At 46.6% G+C, this 14,198-nt stretch overlaps 3 protein-coding genes across 3 annotated transcripts; 1 reads left to right on the top strand and 2 right to left on the bottom strand.

Annotated features, from left to right (window-relative positions):
- Positions 1 to 1,435: 1,435 nt before the first annotated feature.
- On the bottom strand, positions 1,436 to 4,418 carry PADG_03370 (uncharacterized protein; the record flags this gene model as incomplete). Its single annotated transcript, XM_010760536.1, has 4 exons — positions 1,436 to 2,584; positions 2,647 to 2,883; positions 2,952 to 3,971; positions 4,038 to 4,418. 4 exons carry the CDS (start codon positions 4,416 to 4,418, stop codon positions 1,436 to 1,438), a joined length of 2,787 nt encoding a protein of 928 aa, XP_010758838.1.
- A 5,010-nt stretch (positions 4,419 to 9,428) lies between these two features.
- On the top strand, positions 9,429 to 11,087 carry PADG_03368 (uncharacterized protein; the record flags this gene model as incomplete). Its single annotated transcript, XM_010760074.1, has 3 exons — positions 9,429 to 9,571; positions 9,837 to 10,244; positions 10,349 to 11,087. The coding sequence occupies 3 exons, from the start codon at positions 9,429 to 9,431 to the stop codon at positions 11,085 to 11,087; spliced, it is 1,290 nt and encodes a 429-aa protein (XP_010758376.1).
- A 440-nt stretch (positions 11,088 to 11,527) lies between these two features.
- Positions 11,528 to 12,846, bottom strand: PADG_03367 (uncharacterized protein; the record flags this gene model as incomplete). Its single annotated transcript, XM_010760073.1, has 4 exons — positions 11,528 to 11,984; positions 12,165 to 12,495; positions 12,583 to 12,614; positions 12,722 to 12,846. The coding sequence occupies 4 exons, from the start codon at positions 12,844 to 12,846 to the stop codon at positions 11,528 to 11,530; spliced, it is 945 nt and encodes a 314-aa protein (XP_010758375.1).
- Positions 12,847 to 14,198: the final 1,352 nt, after the last annotated feature.

Here is a 14,198-nt window from a genome sequence, read left to right as displayed (position 1 = left end):
TGTGAATTGGGCGCCAATCTCACTGTTTTAGAGATATCTACCACACACACTTCTCTAGAAACAAACTGGGAATGTGAATGGAATGGAGAAAGTTTATATATGTAAGGATGAAGAATGGTTAGATATGGGCGGAGATGGGAAGAAAATATATTCTCTGCTCTAAGCCTGCAATCCGAAGGGTTTTTGAAAGGGTTTAACTTAATCATGCAGTTCATAGTGACCTGACAATCACTCGTTTTGACGTATCTTGAAAACTGATTGGTAAAGATAAAGGTCAAAAGGTTGAGAATTTCTACGAAACACCTACCACGGTACTTTTGTTCAACGGGTAGGATAGGAGAAAGAAGTTAAGATAGTTACTTAGAGAAGGATTTTTTTAAAAAAATTGTATTATAACTGTGGTACTCCGGGAAAGAAAAAAAGAAAAAAAAGAAAAAGAAAGAAAACAAAAGCAAACAGGAAATAACCTCCAAAAAAGTGTAAGAAAGAAAGATAGAGGAAATGAAATAATTAACACCGGTGGAGGGTTTGTAGTGTAGGGGGAAGACCAAAGGTATAAACAGAAAATAAAAAGAAGAGAAATCCTGGACACGCAACGCAAGACTGCTTGGAGAAAGGAGCGGAGCTCAAAAGGAAAAAATAGAAAAGAGACATGTACACATAGTAGGTGGGGGAGAACGAAATGACCAAGCGACCAGGAAATGCAGGTTAAATGCAACGAAAATATCAAGAATATAAACGGAGGGGAATTCAAAATGAGCAAAAAAAAAAAAAAAGCTTTCATTGAGAGGTTATCAGAGCAGTCTAGGTATACGAAGACATGTTCTGAGTGCTTTATGGTGAGTCTCTATCTGCTAGTGGCTTTTTTCAGCCGAAATTTGCAAAGAGAATCACATCTCCCTGCAGCATTTTTCTCCTTTCTTGGTATATCTTGAGGTTGAGGTAAAGCGCATATGTGGTGAGGAATTGGTGGAGATGATATGTATATAGCTGAAAAGGGGGGCAATGTGGCTGTACATGTGCAATCATGTCGCATATATACCAAAGTATTTTGCTTTGCTGATAGACAAGATAAGAATTAGATGGGAATTAAAGATCTGACAAAAACGTATAAAAAGATGCTGCCGAAGTCGGAGCGGGTATCTGCAGCACACACGCGTTGCAGGGTAAAAGGAGGTGTAACAAAACAACAAAGCCGACAGGGAGAATAATGGATAAAATAAATGGAGAATAAAAGAAAGAATATCTACCGCCAAAAGAAATACACAAAAGAAAAATCATCGATTCCTCAACCTCCAAATAACGGCTTAGAATGGGAAAATCAAATCATGTTGGGCAATATCACACAGGAAACCGGGTGCCAGAATTGTCGATGTTGCTGTCGCTGTTGTGCAAGAAGGCAAATCTCTCAGACTTAGATTTTCATGTGGAACTCTCATTCAACAATCCTTCCTGCTTCTCCTCTCAAAATCCCTTGCTCAGCCTGCTTGGAAACAACGCCTCCATTACTCTCAATCTGCGCCTCCATCTCATACGTCCGCTCATCATCATCCTCGACAATCCTCGTCGGTAGCTCGCCAGGGCCATACTGCTGGCTCGACCGCTCTGGAATCGTCATACTGCTAACCATTGACATCGACGTGCTGGAGCGATTATGCACAAGATCCGGTGTGGGAGGAATGCTGGACATGCGTCCATCGGGACTGAGGAAGCTACCGTCGTTATCTCCCGCTTCGCTACCGTCAGTGCGGACGGAATGTTCGCGGTCATGTTCGTCAGTGGGGGTGAGGTTGCCACAGTTCCGGTTATCCTTGCCGCTCTGGAGCCGGAGGGAATCGTCGAACTCGGCGTCCTGGGCAAGATGGAGGCCTTCAACGGCTGCGGCACATTGGTCGGAAATGTTCCGAATAATATCGGCGATGGCGTCGGTTTTGTCTCGCAGGTGTCTGTCAGCGACGTCGGATATGCTCAGGGTTGAGTAGCGTTTGTTATGTTTAGGGTTCAGCAGGTGTTGCTCCATTTCTGGAGTGACGTCTTCACCATCAATGGTGCTGGCGCCGCTGGGGAGTCTGGATATAGACCTCATTTGAGAACCTGGTCGAACTGGACTGGCTTCTGTGATGTCGTGGTCCTCGGCCTCATTATCTTCTGGTATGTCGTCATAACCCTCCTGGATGAACCCAGAGAGTTCTGGGGTATTTGAGAGAGAACGGACGATGTGTTCCATGTGATGGGCCTGGCCATTGATTAGACTCCTAAGATGAAGGACTACACGCTGTGCTTCATCTCGTTGACGCAGCATGGTATCGCTCGTGTGTTGCAGAGCACTGATTTCTTTAGAGTTGCGTTTCCTCTCACGCTCTAGCTCCTCAGCAATCTCTTGCTGGAGGACCAAAGCTTCAAGAGCATCATCTCTCTGCTTCTCAGTTCCAGAAAGACGAAGAGTAAGACGGGCAGCGTCATCCTTCTGCTGATCGATAAGGCCAGTGAGGCGACGGTTCTCACGTTTATGAGATTCGATCTTGACCTTAAGCTCCGAAGTCTCCTTTGTAAGCTGCTCAGCAAATGCTTGGAATTTGAGGAACTGTAGCGGTAGTTAATCAGTAATGTGATAGCGACAATGGGAGGTTTAAAGCTGGGACAAACCTGCTGTTTCCATGTCTCCAGCTCCTCGACCAAAAAGTTGTTTCTCTTTGTAACTTTGGAGAGCTCGGTATCCATTCTGCCCTTGAGGTTAATGAAATCTTGCCATGCTTCCATGGCATCCCGGGAGTACTGGTTACGCTCACGAACGATTTCGTTCAGGTGTCTCATAGACACTTTAGTCATCAGTGGTTTCTTAACGGCGCCTCCGAAAAGAGCCTTCATTCCAGTGTTTCGGCCCTATCCAGTAAATTAGTATGTTGGGGGCGCACAATGGAACAATGCACTTAATCAAGGAGAAAACCAACCAATTTTTCGCAGACATGATCCATGACAGCCATAACGCCATCCTGATTCCACCAATCCGGATCCTGGACACTTTCAACTTCACCACGCATCACAATAATCTGGCCAGCAGGGATTAATTTCCCCCCTCCATAGGCTGATCGGAGGTGCTGAGGAACACCGGACTGTGAAACATCTCCATTTAAAGTCTGAGTCAAGCGATTGATCATTTTAGTTCTCTGACCAGGTGTCAAAATGTTTGGCGGGCTGGAAGTTAACACAAAGTTGCGATCTAAATCAACCACTAGGGCATCAGAAGGCGCAGTAAAGAGAGTCTTGCACTCTGCAGTTACACCCAGGATGTAAGGACCGGGTTCTTGAACAAGCTCCTTTGCGTGGCGTGCATGGACAACAGGACAGTAGAGACCACTCCATTCGTAGACACGGACACAGAATCGAATAGTTTCCGCAGCGGCAGTTAGCATGGCTGGGTAGTGACTGACGAATATGATGCGACGGGTGGGAGAAACGGCGGCTTCGATAACGCCCACAATATTGGGGATGGACAAGCAGTTGAACAATGGCCACATGGCGAAATTCTGGAATCCAGTTGGGGAGGAGGGGAATTGATAACATAAAGCATAGTCCTTCATGTCAATCCGAACCAAGTCGTTGAGTCGTGGAGCTGGGAAGCTGAGAATGCGGGATACTTCTTCGGCATGGAAAAGATTGGTGGCCTTGTTCCAATGGATCCACATGCCACGCAGGTAATCTCCAAGAAGGTTGTAAAGGGGGTACCTGGACAAGAAACTTAGACAGTAAGGTATCCAGTACGTTTCGTCTGGGGTATCGTAAAAGTCGGGCTCCGTTTTTCTCCGCAGCTCGCGAATGGTTTCCGCACGTTTCTCATCTGCTCGAGACCACACACGCAGCGCAATACCGTAGAGGGTGTGAGAAGAATCCTGCTGGAGAACAAACGAATGGTGTACACAATGAGGTTGGTTCTTGCCCGTGCAGATTTCAACGTCATGAGGGAAACAAGCCTAAAATGGGTGATTAATCCAAGTTCCAGTTCAAAACTTGATTTGATGAGTGCCAATGGTACTCACTCTCATGGCAGAATGTAGAGCTCTCGCAATCTCATTATCCTGTTCTAGTCTGGGACTACTGCCCAAGATCTCTGGGAGCCAGAATTGACCAACAGCGCACTTCATGTGTCCGATCTTCCCCTGGCCGGGAGGGGGAGCCTTGACCCATTGCGAAGGTTCGCGGCCAACGCCACATACCATGTAGGCGTGGGTGAGGGTTTTTGGAGTTCGCTGAGCTGGTTTCATATTCAAAGTCGAAGGAATGGGTTGAGTGATCCGCGAATGAAGCGAGGAAGTTCGACTTGGGATGACGAGAGAAGTATCTCCTTGGTCTCTTGTCATGGGGCGATCCCTGGTCGAAGGGCGAACGAAAGACGCATGGTCTCTCAACGATGGAGCCATGGTGGATGAATGGACGTTTTGTCTATCCTTTTTCAAAGGATAATCAATTAATCAATCGATCGATCGATCGGTAGATCGATCGATCTATGTTGATAAACGATGTCGATGTGGTGGGGAGTGGTGTTTGTTCGTTTCGTTGTTTTGTTGAAAGGGTGATGTTGGTGTGTTGCTCTCAGCTACAGCAAGTAGCAATAGTACCAGTAGTTTTGGAGAAAGAAAGAAAAATTACAAGGGGTAGCAAAGCAACTCTGGCTTGGGCATAGAACGGTGTTCAATGGGTGAGACAGAAATCCAAGATTCTTCTTCTATCGGTCTACAAAAAGACAAAATATCTTGAAATGTGACACCGGACGGATCAATATAGGCCTGATGGAAATGCTATAGAATGTTGCTCGGGTGATGCCAGGTGGAAAGGCAGAGGGACGAGGAGAACAGCTTTCGTATTCGCGAGCTGAGTTATGAAATCGCCAGAGATATCAATCAATTGGCGAGACAACAGGGTTCCACACGCCTGCAAAAAGGCGTGATACCAGAGCAGGGACACTGCGCTACTGTAGAGCACAACGACAATGAATGGCAAAATCAAAAGTGGAGGGCGTAGGGGAGCTCCAGGCTGGGACAGGATACAGCAAGAGGGCGCATCCGAAGCGGAGAGAGAAGGTCGAAAAAGAGGAGAGGTGGTAAGAAATGGAAAAGGAGAATCAATTGAGGGAGATGAAAGGCCAACGGGGGAACTGGGGAGGAGAGAAAGGGAGAGAATTGACAGCCTGACAAGGGGGAACAGGAGGCGGCGGAAGCAAAGCCAAAAGGTCGACAGTTGCCTGGCTTGAACGGACAGGGCTAGCGGGCAGCCTAGGCGGTGGGGGAAACGAAAATGGGCGTGGGCTAGCTGGGAATAGGCTTGGGGTGACCCAGGGCGAGGTCGGGCATGGGGGACAGACCAAGCAGAGAAAGGCGGACTCACCCCCGGACTCACCGCTGGAACTCCCTAAATGAGCCCCGAACTTGATCTTGGGAGCCGTACCCGTCAGAACATCGCACCCTCAGCCTTCAGGTGCTGCGATTACGTCCGCTACGGCGACAGCCAAACTCTCTGAGCGCATTCACCCAGCTTCCAAATTGATCATTTTACCACTGCATCCAATTCAGCCTTCACATTTTGAAAAAGAGAAGGAAGAACAGAAAAAACAAGCGTCAAATAAATGAAAATAAAGAACTAAAAAAGGGCATCATTGGCTGCAGGCTGTTACACATAACGCTCAAATGCCCCGTCTAGCTTCATTTAATCATTCTAGTCAGGGACGCCTCCTCGGTGGAAGTCTGTCTTTGCCTGTCCCTAGCACACGCTAGCAGGCTGGTGCCATGCGAAGGGGAAACGGTGCCAGCTTCCTGGCTCAACCAAAGAGTCTGACTGGTGGGATGGAGAGTTCTGAAACCAAAAGTGCCAGGGTGCCAGCTCTGCCAGATATTGCCAGAGTGGGTCTACCAACTGCAGCTGCACTAGCTGATTTATGAGAGGAGTGGATATTGTTCTCTCCGAACTCACAACTCAAATGTGGGTGGTGGTTTTCGCCGCACTACCGCAGCTAGGAAGAAAGCCATCGTTACAGATGTGTCTCCTTGGTCTCAGCGCGCCGTTCAAAGAAGATGTGATATTATATATGGGCCGGATGTGGGTTGCAGCCCTTTTGGCCGTTGGAAAATATACCAAACCAATGCCTGTCGGGGCCCATGCTGAGGCCCTTCCGTTTGCTCCTCACAACACCCAGATACGCGTCGTTCGAGGAGACCTGTTATTATGTTTTGCGCAAAGGTAGGCCTGGGTTCTTCTTCTCAAGTGTCAGGTGGGACATTAAAACAGCTCTGGACGGTTGATATTTTCGTATGAACATATCTGTGGTTTCTCATTGATACCTCTTCTTTTCCCTTTTTCCTCTCTCTTTTCCATTCATCCTTTTCCAGTGGAAACAGAATGGATTACCAAAATCCTTCTCCCTTCATCTTCCCCAAAAAAATTAAAAAGGAAAAGAAGAAAAAGTTACGGATATGGAACGGCTATACTGGCCCAGGAAAGACATTTCTCAACCATGGGATTAGTTAGGGCCTTGACGCCCATCCCAATATAGCGTGTCCGGAAAGACCACCTTAAAGATACCATTCGTAAACCCTTCTATTCAGACCCTGATGATATCGTTGTTGGTGTCCACGCCGCGGATAGATGATAATCACATCTCTTCTTATATTAGGTCTTCTTCCAAAATCATGAATTTGTCTTTCTCCAATCAGCTCACCCTTTGAAAATACACCTCGATTCACCCTTAATCTCCTCTGTTCCCGTCCCCGTCACTGGCTGGCAGGCTCGTATGGTGCATTGATTACGATGCCAGAAACTTCCAGTCAAGTTTAACTATCCAAGTTAGAGAACCGCTATTGTGGGCGAAAGAGAAACACTGGTAAGTTTACACGGGGAACCCGTACCGAACCTTGATTTCATCCTGTTTTCATCCTATTTCCTAAACAGCTATCTATCACCACTAATGATACGTAATCCACCAAGATCGTTCAAGCCTGACAGGTTGGAGAGAAAGGCTCCTGTCCCTTGGCCTTTGCCTAATTTCATGAAATTTGTATTGTATTCTTAAACCAAAGCAGAATGTCCCACCGACTAAATATTAAGGGAATGAAAAGAAATCTCGAAGCCAATCACACACCAATAGTAAATTCGAATCTCATCCAATATTTCAATACTTCTCTCGGCATGGTTCATTTTTCCTGACACATCTCTTCTCTCTCATTGTCCTATCACATCATGATGATCATATGGCTCTCAATAAGATATCATTTGCTGCCAAATGGATTGAAACAGGAATCCTTTTCTTATCGTATTCACTGCCCAATAAATTCTCCGAAATCCCCCCTCCAGCCAAGCCGATAGGGGGTCAAAACACACAAGCTTTGCCTACAGGCGAGAATGGTACAGCGTCTCAAGCACTCCGATTGGTTGTTGCTCTGGAAGATCGATATTCTCTCCTTCTAATTATTTGACCTATTCCGTGCGTTTCTTTGTATCCATTATTATGATTTACCGTGATGTGGAGAATGGTTTACCTTAGCTGTGGTTGTTATCGAGGTCTCGTGGGCCATCATGCATATCCTCAGAATAAAGACATGAATATCACGAAATCCCAAACCTTCCCAGAACAAACCGAAGGGAAGAAGTCTTCCGCTCCTTAACCTACACACTTCCAGGGTAGTTTCGTTCGAAACTCCTCTCTTGACGCAACTTGAGAGGATCAGGTTTCCGGTTTCAGGTTCTTACCCGCTGATCATCGTGAGGATAGATTTCCTTCTGCCCCTCTACTTCCTTAGCCTGAATTGCTTCAAGATTTGATGATTGTTTAATTCTTTTTCCTGATCCCTGCACGCTTCTGCCACCATGTATGAGCGATCACCGGAGGCATATATACGATGTGCATAACTCGAAACCATGAGGTCTGACGTCTGATGTGCTCTTACAGGTTGCATGGATATCAGCAACATATCGGAGGAATACCCGTCAGCAAAGTGCTATGGATTATTATGAGGTGTCACTAATGTCGTTAATCATCGAGAACTTCGATCCATTCCTCATTCATTTCCTTACATCTCTTTTCCTGCCTGTGGCCTCTCGTCATCCGTGCTCGCAAGAAGAGCCCAGCCAACTTAGTGGAGGTAGATGGCACGTAACAAACATCTGCTCCATTACCATTAGCCTCTGGGAATACGTAAGATTCAGTGCTTCCGACGGATCATTCCTTTCATGCATGTGACGTACTCTTTATCTCTTGATTCGAAATTGCATGATTTCTTTTCCTCATATCTGACGCTCAATATCGAAGTTTGATGCTGTTGCTCATGTCGGTAGCAATATCACCATTTCCTAAAAAAGTGGTCTGTCAGCATCAACGCCTGAGGGCGAACGGTTCGTAATTCTAATTTGCAATGCGTATGCGTGCACGCCGCAGTCTATTTATCAGTTTTTCCGGCTGTTCGCATATTCATTCCAATAATGAATGTCCATCGGATGGGTTCCCGGCCGAGCTGGCTTTCCGTCAAAACAAGCCAAACCTTCCCAGCTACTACAGATTATCCATAGGTAGTTAGCTCCTATCTATCCACCAAAAAGCACGATTCCACTCCAGAACTAGTGATGATCTAGACCCTTATCATCTCGTGCCATTCAAGCTTTACCAACTAGCGTTTGTCCCGCACGAGGGTTGTTCCAAGGGAAAAGAGAAAGGGAGCACAGCATATCGGGTTCATGCACCATGTCCTGGAGTAGTATCATGCATATCTTCTTTGACACCATGATTATTACGTACATGGCATATATCAAAATAACCTGCTAGTCGCCAATCTTAGTTGCGAGGTTGGTGCGCAGCTACTTCTCGGAAATAATTCTGTAGGCAACGATAAGACATTAGGACATATTTATTGCCCGAGGATGGCACGGATAGATGCATCCACTACTACTACGCGTGGCGACTTTCAAGGAAGATTCGCCTTCCAACGATCGAAATAATCCTTCAAGCTTTCAATGGTTGGGATTTAGGCGCTCCTTCTATAGATCTAGATCCAGGGATCAAGTGAGGGGAGAGGTAACCGTAATCGAGGTTCTAGTCCTCATTTTCACACAAAAAGTATTCCGTACTTCAAGATGTTCCCCCAGGTGGGCATAATATGCAGTATTTTTGGAACGGCAAATAGTATCCTTTGTTAAGAATCCCAATTTGAATAAAAGTCTCAGAATTATCTTCATTGAGACAGCATTATGATTTCGTTCTACAAAAAGCAAATACGAGCTGCAAATCGGCCAAAACACTGATCGAGACAGATAGATGGCCCCAACCCCCGCCTTTGCGACATTTGCCATTCGATGCTCACTCAGAAATTGTCATCGGCATCTTGCGTCCATTGTAACGCTGTGTGGCGCAAGTATAGATATAGTCGTATCAAGTCTAACTCTCTAAGATGCCGACGGGAAAAAAGAAACTCCTGGTCCCGAAATGCACTAGCCCCGATATGGTTGCTGCCAAGCATTTATATGTCCTGAGAGACTTTATCGATAAGCCGGAGAAATGTTTATTCCATGAACAGGCGTGCTTGAAGATGTGGTGAGAAACAACATCATCGATCTATACAGAGGGGTGGTTTGAGGGCTGCACGACGATTGGGTTATATCCCCCTCCCTCCGATCCTCCGAGAAGACAATATCCGTTCTTCAGGTATGTCGGAAGTAAAAGAATTGTCTCTCAGCGAGCTGTGCACCATTTGGTAAAACCCGCCCAACATTGCAGATGAATCTTTTTTGTTCTTCTTTTTTTTTTTAAAAAAAAAGAATATCAATTATTCGGAAACTTCTAACGCAATCTCTCACAGTCGCACCAATCCACCCAAATATAAATGTCCTCGTTGCGCAACCCCGACCTGCTCCCTACCCTGCAGTAAGCGGCATAAACTCTGGTCCCAGTGTTCCGGCGTGCGAGACCCGGCCGCATACCTAAAACGCAGCGAGTTAGCGACGCCCGCGGCCTTTGATAAGGATTTCAACTTCATCAGTGGCATTGAGAGGTATGTCGAGAGGGCGGAAAGGGATGCGGAGAATAGAGGGATTGAACTGGTGAGGGAGGATGGTGACAGTAACCAGCGTTGCAAAAAGCGGACAGAGCCCGTAAAAAAGGGGGAGGTGGCCTTATTGAGGGGAGTTGAGAACGCTGGGGTAAAGGTGGTTAGGGCTCCGAAGGGAATGTCAAGGGGGAAACAAAATATGTCTTATTGGCATAAAAAGTATGTTTATTGTTCATCCTATTCTCTGTTACTACTTTTAGACCTTCTGGGATGAACTGATGGTTAAGTCCAGGGCTGACATGGGTATTCTTTACATTTTCTAGACACAAATGCCTTAGCTGGACCGTCGAATGGATACTGGTGGATGACCACCAGAGTCAGAAAGCATTGAATAAATGTCTCGAGTCCACAGCCGTCGCAGTAGCCTTCTCGCGGACGTCTCTGTCGAAGCAGCATGGGGAGGAAATGATTACACCTTCACCAGCAAAGAAACGAAAATTAGACTCTTATAACGGACCACCTCTTCCACCCTCTACGGCAAACGACACAAGATCCTCTATACCTAACTCCCAGGACGAACCATCAGACAGTCAAACACCGCACCTCCATATATTATCCCCGATACCACAAGACCCAACCCCAGATCCGAATCCGGATCCAAAGGAATCTGCAAATCTAGAAACAAACCGCGCCATATCCCCAGCAAACCGGACCGATATTGCCAATACGGACAATACTGCTGATGACCACGATCCAAATCTCGTCTCAAATCACCCGCCAGCCTTACCACAACAAAAACAGAACCATTATTTCTACCTCCACCGCCCACAATCCCGCTCTCGCGTGCCCGTCCTCATCCCGCTCGCTACGGAATCAGTCACGTTATCAGACGCTCTACGAAGTCGGGTAGTGCTTGAGTTTCCCACTTTCTATGTTCTTCCGTGGGCTCCTAAGGAACTACCCGAAGATAGGTTTATGCTAGAAGAGGTGTATCTGAGGGGAAATGATGAGGGTGGGGAGGAGGAGCTTGGTGAGGGGAGGGGGAGGGAAGGGAGGGAATAAGGAGGGAAGGAGGGGGTGTGGATGGCGTTCTTCTGGGCGTTATGGGAAAAAAGTGCAGGTTTTGTGTAGGGAATTGGAGGCGAAAGGGGGCTGGCTACTTGAGCTGTTGTATTTTTGTGGATCAAATATCTGTGTATATTTGAATTACACTTTTATAATATACCAATTCATTATTCTATATTATCTGTTTTTAAATGTTACCAACGTGACGTTTTCGTTCCAGATTATTTCATGGGCTCTGTCTGTAACAGCAAGGCATCCAGTGGCCAAGGACCCATCAGATAGAGATGTTCAGCCTTCGGGATGTCACACATAATGAGTCAGGTATATATATACAACAAAAAGGAAAACAACACACAATCTCCCTTTGAAACCGAAACTAACCACTCCCAAATATAGACTCATCTCAACAGTCAGTCAAACATCAACCCTCATTCAACTCAACCCAGTTTCCCAGGCACAACTGGATGCCCAGCACTCAGCCCCCCACAAACCGCCCAAGCCTGCCCGTTAACATAACTACTCTCCTCACTTCCCAAAAACAGCGCAACACGCGCCACCTCGTCCGCCACCGCGCCCCTCCCCAACGGATTAAGCTGACCAATTTTCCTCTCCGTACCCTTCGTCCTAGCCATGTCATATACGTGCTTCGTCATATTGGTCTCGACCAAGCCTGGGCAGAGGGCGTTGATGCGAATGCCCGTGCCGTCGAGCTGGAAGGCGCAGGTCTGCGCTATGGAGACGACAGCAGCTTTGCTGGCGGAGTAGTCTGTTGAGCCGGCATTGGAGCGCAGACCGGCAACGGAGGCGGTCATGATTATGCTACCTGATGGATAGGGTTTGGAGGGTGAGGTTTTTTGCATGGCGATTGAAGCGTATTTGGCGGCGAGGAAAGGGCTTTGAAAGGGAGTTGTTGTGATTAGTTTGGGTATAGAGGTATATAGAGGGATAGATAGGCAGTAAATGTTTCCTTGGAAAAAAAAATAATAATAATAAAAAAAAAAATAATAAAATAAGGAGGACTAGCAAGAGGTAGGGTAGTCTGCGTTTTCTCTTGATTTCGTCTGGTTTACTCACCCTTTCGCATTGATCTCCATAGTTTGCATGAATTCCTCTCCGGTGGTTTCTGTGAGTGGTTTTTGCGCCCCGGCGATGCCAGCGTTGGCGAACATGATGTCCAACTGGCCGTATTTCTCTATAGCCTCATCGACTACGGCTTTGATTTGTGATTCGTTGCCGGCATCGAACTGCCGGGCAAGGATGTCGACGTCCGGGTAGAGCGATTCAAGCTCTCGTTTGTGAACGGCCAGATACGAATCTGAAACGTCACAAATGAACACTGCCTTTGCGCCATTACGGGCGAATTGATGCGCGCTGGCTCGGCCAATGCCGATGGGAGAATTTGTTCCTGTGGATTGGGAGGGAGAATGAAAGTTACTTATTTTTTCTTGTCTTTTTTAGTTGGATTTTGTTTTAATAGATGATAAACACATACCAGTTACAATAACAACTTTTCCCTTGACTCTCCTATATTTTACCTACGTGTAAGCGGAGTCCCTCTCCTAGGTAGGAAAAACAATTGGATTCGGCTATGAAGCTGCGAATCTGGACATTCATAAGCTGTAAAAACTTACTGGCCTACAGAATCTGGGGCCACCTCGCGAATTCGAGGGATGTTCTCGAAGGTGCCGGCATCTGGTATACCTTCAATCAGTTGCTTGCTGACAGCTTGGAGCCGCTGTTTTGCTACGGAGGTCATTCTGGGAAGCGAGGGGGCGGACACTAAACTATAGTGAGAGCAGGATTGATCGTAGTTATCGAGGAATCCTCGGTTGTCATTGAGGCCTGATACTCTGGAAATATTAGAAGTAGTTAACAAGTGAATCACGGAGGACTGAGTACGAGTACGGACAACTTGCTTCTATACTCTCCCTATCTCAGCCATCCATCTCGTTGAAGCTGTTTCTTCGCTATTCTTTCTCCGCAAGAGGCGGCTTTTCGGACGTTGCAGTCACAAAGATCCCGAGGTATAAAGTCACGGGTTCTGGAGGTTAGCCGCCGGAGACCCCATCAATGAACACTGCAAGGCTTGGTCCATTTGGAACACTGTGTCTATTGGAACCTTGGGATAATGGATGCATGTTGATGTTCATAAATGATAGAGATCTGGATGTTGATGATGGCAATCAGAAGTTTGGTTGTTTTCCCGCGATTCCTCAACGTTATCCTTGTTGATCGTTAAAGACACAGCAGATTCCCCAGTTAATACCGAGTGAATGGAATAATATTTAATCCACCACCAATTACACAGTTTGCCGGGATAGCTTCCACGGCTCCTTGTGGATAACAAAACCACCCTAACAATGGTTGCTGGCAACCTCCGGAAATTGCGGGTTACATAATATATTTTCAACAAGCGAATCCCGCAACCATAACAGGATTGTTTGGTCTGGCCCGTTTCCCTGTGTAATTTACCATTGTTGCCTGTTGTATGATTGCAAATGTCTTGTTTGGCACTCGCTTGTGGCCGACTTTTCACCTCCTCCTTGTGTTCATAAATCCAAGCTGGGACAGCATTTCCGGACCGTGCACGGTAAATATGAACAGGCTACCTCTTCTTCAAGTCTCCTGCCCTTTCTCTACGGCAGGCTGCAGCTAGGAGTTTTCCGCAAAGGGGATCCATCCTTCCATTTGCTTTCGGGGGAAAAGAGGAGTTGGCAGCTTCTATCATCTGTGGCCTAGAAATGATGACAGGGCTTGCGCGGAGGGCGGCTGTAAGATGACTGGACCCGAAGATTTGGATCCGATATGCATGATTGGCCTAGCTCTGGTAGGGAGCTGTTTCATATTGCCCAATCTAGGATTGTCTCATGAGATCTGGAGGAAATAATAAGAATACAAAACAGTACTCGTGGATGTGATATTCAGGCTCCGCTGCAGACCAGATCCCGAAATCGAGACGAGAGCCACTAGTGTTTCGCGACTGGGATGATCCATGGATGTTTGATGCTTTCACGAATATGCTGCGGAAGACGTGTGGTCAACTGTCACAGTTATTAATTAATCGTTTTGCCCTTTGACTGACTCAAACTCAGTGGAAGCAGCAAATGA

Source organism: Paracoccidioides brasiliensis (genome assembly GCF_000150735.1).
Source record: "Paracoccidioides brasiliensis Pb18 unplaced genomic scaffold supercont2.3, whole genome shotgun sequence".
NCBI classification, from domain to species: domain Eukaryota; kingdom Fungi; phylum Ascomycota; class Eurotiomycetes; order Onygenales; family Ajellomycetaceae; genus Paracoccidioides; species Paracoccidioides brasiliensis.
This window is presented reverse-complemented; position numbering and strand designations above follow the sequence as displayed.